Consider the following 6,212-nt stretch of genomic DNA (forward strand, 5'->3'; position numbering starts at 1 on the left):
TTACTCAACATGACACTTCATTTTCAGTTTTCTGGCTCATGTAGCAAGATTTTAGTAAATCTCTTGAGTATCCCTGGGACAGGGGCCTGAAATAAACTCTCAAAGGACAGAGAAGTGGATAAACTTCCCTTTCCCCCCTTTTAATCATTTCCTCTCTAACCTCATTTTACAGACAGAAGGCTGAGACCAGGAGTGCTAGAGTACTTGGCTACCACCGCGGTTCTCCAGAGTCAACACCTCGACGCAGCCTTGCGGCGCGGCGAGTCCGGCACTTTGTTCCGCCAGGGGGCGCTCGGCCAGGCGCCGACTCCGGGGGAGACGGGACGCGGGAAGGCGGAGCCCGGCCCGGCAAGATGGCGCCGCCCGCGTTGTTGCGCCCGTTTTCCAAGCTGCTGGCTCCGGCCAGGATCCCAAGTGGCTGTGAGTGTCCATCCTCGCTCAGGCCGACCCGACCCCCCCCCCCTCCCGCCCCCGTCTGCCACTCCCAGAGTGAACCCAGCCCGCAGGAGCAGGGGGCGGCTGCGGTCTGGACTCGTCTCGCAGTGACCTTCGCCGGCCTGCGTCCTGGATCTCAGCCCTGACTGAGGCTCCCCACCACCCGCCGCCGACCCTCCTCTTAATGCCACTCGACAACTCTGAACCTATTTCCTGGGCTGTTCAAGCGGGGGAAGGTAGTAGTGAAGGGAGAATTAAAAGCAATAAAACGTCAATGTTAGGGTTTTTACTACAAGGCAATACGTTATAGATTTACAGACTCTGACCCCTTTCAGCTTCAGCGCGGTCAAAATTCTACGTGCGGGAGCCGGCACATGACGGACCTGACTGGCTGAAAGTTGGACTGACCTTGGGCACCTCCGTCTTCTTGTGGATCTATGTGAGTTGTTACTCCCTTAATGTCACGAGACCCCAACACAGTGGGGAGGAGAAATGTCACTGTGAGATTGTTGCCGAGCAAATCTCCCATCCAGTAGGATGTTTGTATAATTGCTAATTACATATTTCTTCATAAGGGAAGTCCCAAAGACTTAAAAGAAATATTAAAGATTTCAGCGGTATTGAGAAAATATGATGAAGCCGAAACTTCTGTCATTCATCCTTAAGTAGCATGATTTTGTGATGAATGGTAGTTTTACTAAATATTAATTGCACTTTATTTCCTAACGAGGATGGAGGCTGGTTGGGTTTTATGAAGGCACTTTTTTTCAGATGCCATAGGGACAAATCATCAATGAATAAGCTATACAAATTAAATCCCACTAGACTTCCCAAACATAAGATTTTAATCGATATTTGCATAAGTACATTGTTGGAAATTGTATTTAGTGTGTTGCAGCTCCACCCCCCCCCCCCATGCCTTTACATGTAAAAACTCATTTAATCTTTACAGCAACACTACGTGGTAGGTAGTTTGCTGAACCCTGGTTCTCCCTGACTTAAGAGTCACACTATAGACCAAGGTGAAATACTGCCTCTGTAATTTTTTTAAAGTTGACTCAAAGTATCTGTGCTACATCAGTATTTAAAATGTTTTATTTTGTAGCTAATGAGTTTCTGGCTTCTTCCACTGCTTTCCACCTCCAACTCTTAGGTCTCTTAATTTGGGTTTTCTCATTAAAATGGCTTGTTAAGGGTCGCCTGGGTGTCTCACTCAGTTAAGCATCCGACTCTTGATATCAGCTTAGGTCTTGATCTCAGAGTCGTGCGTTCAAGCCCTGCATTGGGCTCTGGAGCCAACTTAAAAAAGAAAAAAAAAAAAAAATATATATATATATATATATATATCTAAAATGGTTTGTCGACATGGGAAGGAGTAAGAGATGTTGAAAGTCATTTACAACTTAACAACTATAGTAACTAATCCTTTTTACAATAATATTTGTTACAATGAAATTTTTAAAGTTTTCCCCAAAAAGCTTGATTGCTGCTGCGAACTCTGATTGAAATTGGATCTTTGACTGCAACAAATGTCACCCTGTATCAACCATTGTTTTGATATTATGTCGCATTCTGTTAGACAGTGGTTTTAAGAAAGTGTCTATCTCCTGTGACATCTAATTAATACACATATAGTTGAGGGATGGAGTTGATCATTCACTGAAGTATCAGACTTCTACGGTTAGAAGTATAACACACCCACCAACCAACCTGGACCTCATTTAAGAACTCAGTTCTGGTTGGTTGTGTTGGTTTAGCTCCTCTATGGTAAGTTATTTATTATATTAATTACCCCCTGAATGAAATAACTTATTTGGCAGAAGTTGAATTTAAGCTTGTAAGAGCTGCTGTCTTCAAATTTAGCATGCTAGATGGAAGTCAACAAGTATATGCCATTCATAGTTTTTGGGCTTTTGTATCTCTTAGTCTTTCATTTTTAACTAGAATAGTTGTAATTCTTTTTTGCTTTTCCAAACTGTGTAGAAAAACAAATCCAGGCCCCAGTGCCCCATGCCTTCCCCAAACCCTAGAATAGTTGTAAATTCTTTTAACCTATTCTTATTTCTCTTGTATACCTCTTATATACCAAATATAAGTATCATTAATTAGCCTCTTCTTTTAAGTTACCAGGAAGATTACATTTCTAATTTTAATTGTTACCTACTCTAGCTCATCAAACAACATAATGAAGATGTTTTAGAGTATAAAAGAAGAAATGGGTTGGAATAAACTATTGAAATACTAATACCGTAAGTATGCAATTTTATAGGATTAATAAATTATGCAAGTTAATTTGGCCTCTTTTTAAATAGTGTATTTTGGTTGTTTTTTAATTGGGTTGATACATTTTTTTAAGTATTTAAGATTTTTTTTAATGTTTGTTTTGAGAGAGAGAGTGTGCACACACATGAGAGAGCACGCAGGGGAGGGGCAGAGAGCAAGGGAGAGAGAGAATCCCAAGTAGGCTCTGTGCTGTCAACACAGAACCCGATGCAGAGCTGTCTCACAAACTGTGAGATCATGACCTGAGCCAAAATCAAGAGTCAGGTACTTGACCAACTGAGCCACCCAGGTGCCCCTATTCTTTTTTGTTTATTTTATTTTAGCAATCTCTACACCCAAGGTGAGGCTCGAACTCACAACCCCAAGATCAAGGGTCAGATCCTCCTCTAACTGGGCCAGCCAGGTGTCCCTGTTGGGTTTACATTTTTTAGCACCTATATTCCTGTCTGTGACAAATTTTTGAATTTTAATACCTTACCTCAAGTGTCTCTCAGCATAATCATTTTTAATCATTATGCTTTGACTATGTTCAAAGAACATTGTGTTAGAGAATGAAACCAAAATCATATTTTTTATTACATCATAGTCCTGAAGACACAAGTTACCACTATTCTTGTATATATTTCTTTTTTTTTTTTAATTTTTATTTATTTTGAGAGAGAACAGGCATGCAAGTAGGGGAGGGACAGAGAGAGGGGGGAGAGAGAGAATCCCAAGGAGGCTCTGTATTGTCAGTGCAGAGCCTGATGCGGGGCTTGATCTCATGAACTGTGAGATCATGACGTGAGCCCTAATCAAGAATCTGACACTTAACTAACTGAGCCACCCAGGTGCCCCTTGTGTACATCTTATCTATTTATCATATACAACACTTGAGTGTAAATTCCATGAGAACGGAAACCTTGTCTATTTTATTAATCATGATGTACTCAGCAAATTGCCCAGTGCCTGGGCCTACTGGGAATTTAATATTTGTAGAATGGATGAATATATATGGGCAGTAGACTGGTGAATCTTTTACCATATGACCATTTCATTATGATTGTCATTACAACTAACACCCAATTGGACAGTTCCTGATAAAATCTGTCTATGAACAAGATACTATACTCTGCATGCTCTGTGATTTAAAAAAAAGGGGGGTGAGTTTATTTTATATGTCAATATATATATGTATATACATAGTATATTTCTGAAAATCCTTTTAAAGAAATTCTGTATTAATCCTTTTATAAAATGAAAACACAAATCTCAACTTTCATGGATTAGGTTGATGAAAGTAAGTAACATATTCACTTGATAATAAAATAGTAAATACTAGCATACACTTTTTAAAAATATTTAACAACTCTCAAACTCAGCTCTTTAGGGTTTGATAATCCAAATTTTTCACTTTTTTTCCTATTGGTATCACCTTGCTGTCACTACTTTAGTCAGCCAATCAAGAGATAAGAATAAAATAGATATTTAAATCAAGATGCTTTTGCTACTTTCTTATAGGTCACATAAAGTATTTTTTGCTAGGGGCACCTGGGTGGCTCAGTCAGTTAAGCATCTGACTTTGGCTCAGGTCATGATATCATGGTTCGTGAGTTTGAGCCCCTCATTGGGCTCTGTGTTGACAGCTCGGAGCCTGGAGCCTGCTTCTGATTCTGTGTCTCCCTCTCTCTCTGGCCCTTCCCCTCTCGAGCTCTGTCTCTCTCTCTCTCAAAAATAAATAAACATTAAAAATATATATATATTTTGCTAAAACTTAAGTAAAATGAAGGGTTGATACTCTTTGTGGATTTGTTTTCTAGACTTTCCAAGATGCTCTAAGGTGAATTATTCAGAATGGTCTAATTTTAATATTATTTCTGCTGGTTAATGCTATAGTTTTCATTTTTTTCTCTTCATTATAGGTATGCTTCATATAGTGATTATACCAGTTCCTTTGGATTCACCAATCTGTTGAGTTGTAAACGTGAGAGAAAAAGTTATATGTGAATGTATGTCAAATCAGCATTTGTTTGCATCATTAAATGAAAAAAATAAAAAAACTTCTGTGTTCTTCAGATTATATATGTTGTAACAATATGTCGAAAATGTCAGTTCTAGGGTATGTTATTAGAAATATTTTTATGTGGAAAGTACCATCTGATAACAGGGCCAGTGGTAATTAAGAACACATTGGTAAGAAAACTTACTTATTAAGGAGATAGATTAAAAAATCACTGCTGAAGGATTTATTCCTTATATCAACTTTTTAAAAAATAATGTGTATTTATTTTTGAGAGGGAGAGAGAGACAGACAGAGAATCCGAAGTAGGCTCCAGGCTCCGAGCTGTCAGCACAGAGCCCAATGTGGGGCTTGAATCCCCGAACCGTGAGATCATGACCTGAACTGAAGTCTGGCACGTAACTGACTGAGCCACCCAGGCACCCTTCCTTGTATCAACTTTTAATTTCAAAAATTCTTAAGTGTCAGGGTGATAGAACTACTTTATTACTCAATACAGAAGAGCCCAAATACTGTTTTCTTCTGGAAGAGCCATTCTGGTAGGGTTTGTTCTGACTCTCTTTCCTTAAATTTGAACGATTGTCATTTGGGTGACTTCTGTACTCTCCAGTTATGACAATGCAGTTTGTTGTCCCTTTTTATAATATGACTTAGCAAACTCCTGACTGTTTAAGCAAAGGAGGAAGGGGAGGGAGATTTATTAGGCACAAAATAAGATACATTTCATTTATCTTACATCAAAACCCTTTCTTGTGGGAAAAACAAAAAACAAAAAACACCTTTCTTGTGTATCAGTTAATGATTTATCAGTTGAAATTTATATATATGCCACTTCATTAACTTGTGATTTAAACAGTGTACCATACATTTAAAAATTCATTTTTCATGCCTCTATATTGATGTTAAATGGAGAGACTTACTGTGTTATAATTTTGTGTATGTTTTGGGCTGTTGCCAACATTTATTCTTGGGAATTCATGGCCTAATATCTTTGGAAATCACTTCTGAACATAAATTCAGAGTTAACATTATTTCAGATTAGTTACTTGATGCAATCAGTAAAAGACCAGATACAATAGTTACTATCAACTTTTGGTAGTTTGGAGTCCTAGCTGATAGAGCTGGAAAGGACCTTTAGGGGTTATATAGACAAATCTCGTAATTTTACAGATGCAGACACCAGAGGTGAAGAGAGATATATTCAATGGCACTGTAGCAGATAGAATAATGGATCCCCAAAGATGACTATTGCCTACTCTTTGGAATCTGTATTAATGTAAGATTATATGGCAAAGAGGAATTAAGATTACAGATGGAATTAAGTTTGCTAATCAGCTGACACTTAGGGAAATTATCCTGGGTTAGTTGGTTGGGCCCAATGAAATCACAAGGTTCCTTATAAGCAGGGCAGGGGTGGGGGGGGGGAAGGCACAGGAATGTGTAATTGATGTGATATGAGAAAGACTCAGCTGACCATTCCTAGCTTTGAGGGTGA

At 38.9% G+C, this 6,212-nt stretch overlaps 1 protein-coding gene across 1 annotated transcript; it reads left to right on the top strand.

Moving 5' to 3' along the window:
• The first annotated feature begins 185 nt into the window (after window positions 1-185).
• Window positions 186-4,777, top strand: NDUFC1 (NADH:ubiquinone oxidoreductase subunit C1). The gene is made up of 4 exons (XM_027066350.2): window positions 186-420; window positions 771-874; window positions 2,605-2,684; window positions 4,620-4,777. The coding sequence occupies exons 1-3, from the start codon at window positions 354-356 to the stop codon at window positions 2,662-2,664; spliced, it is 231 nt and encodes a 76-aa protein (XP_026922151.1). The 5' UTR covers window positions 186-353; the 3' UTR covers window positions 2,665-2,684; window positions 4,620-4,777.
• The last annotated feature ends 1,435 nt before the right edge of the window (window positions 4,778-6,212 follow it).

This window comes from Acinonyx jubatus, chromosome B1, assembly GCF_027475565.1.
Source record: "Acinonyx jubatus isolate Ajub_Pintada_27869175 chromosome B1, VMU_Ajub_asm_v1.0, whole genome shotgun sequence".
NCBI lineage: Eukaryota > Metazoa > Chordata > Mammalia > Carnivora > Felidae > Acinonyx > Acinonyx jubatus.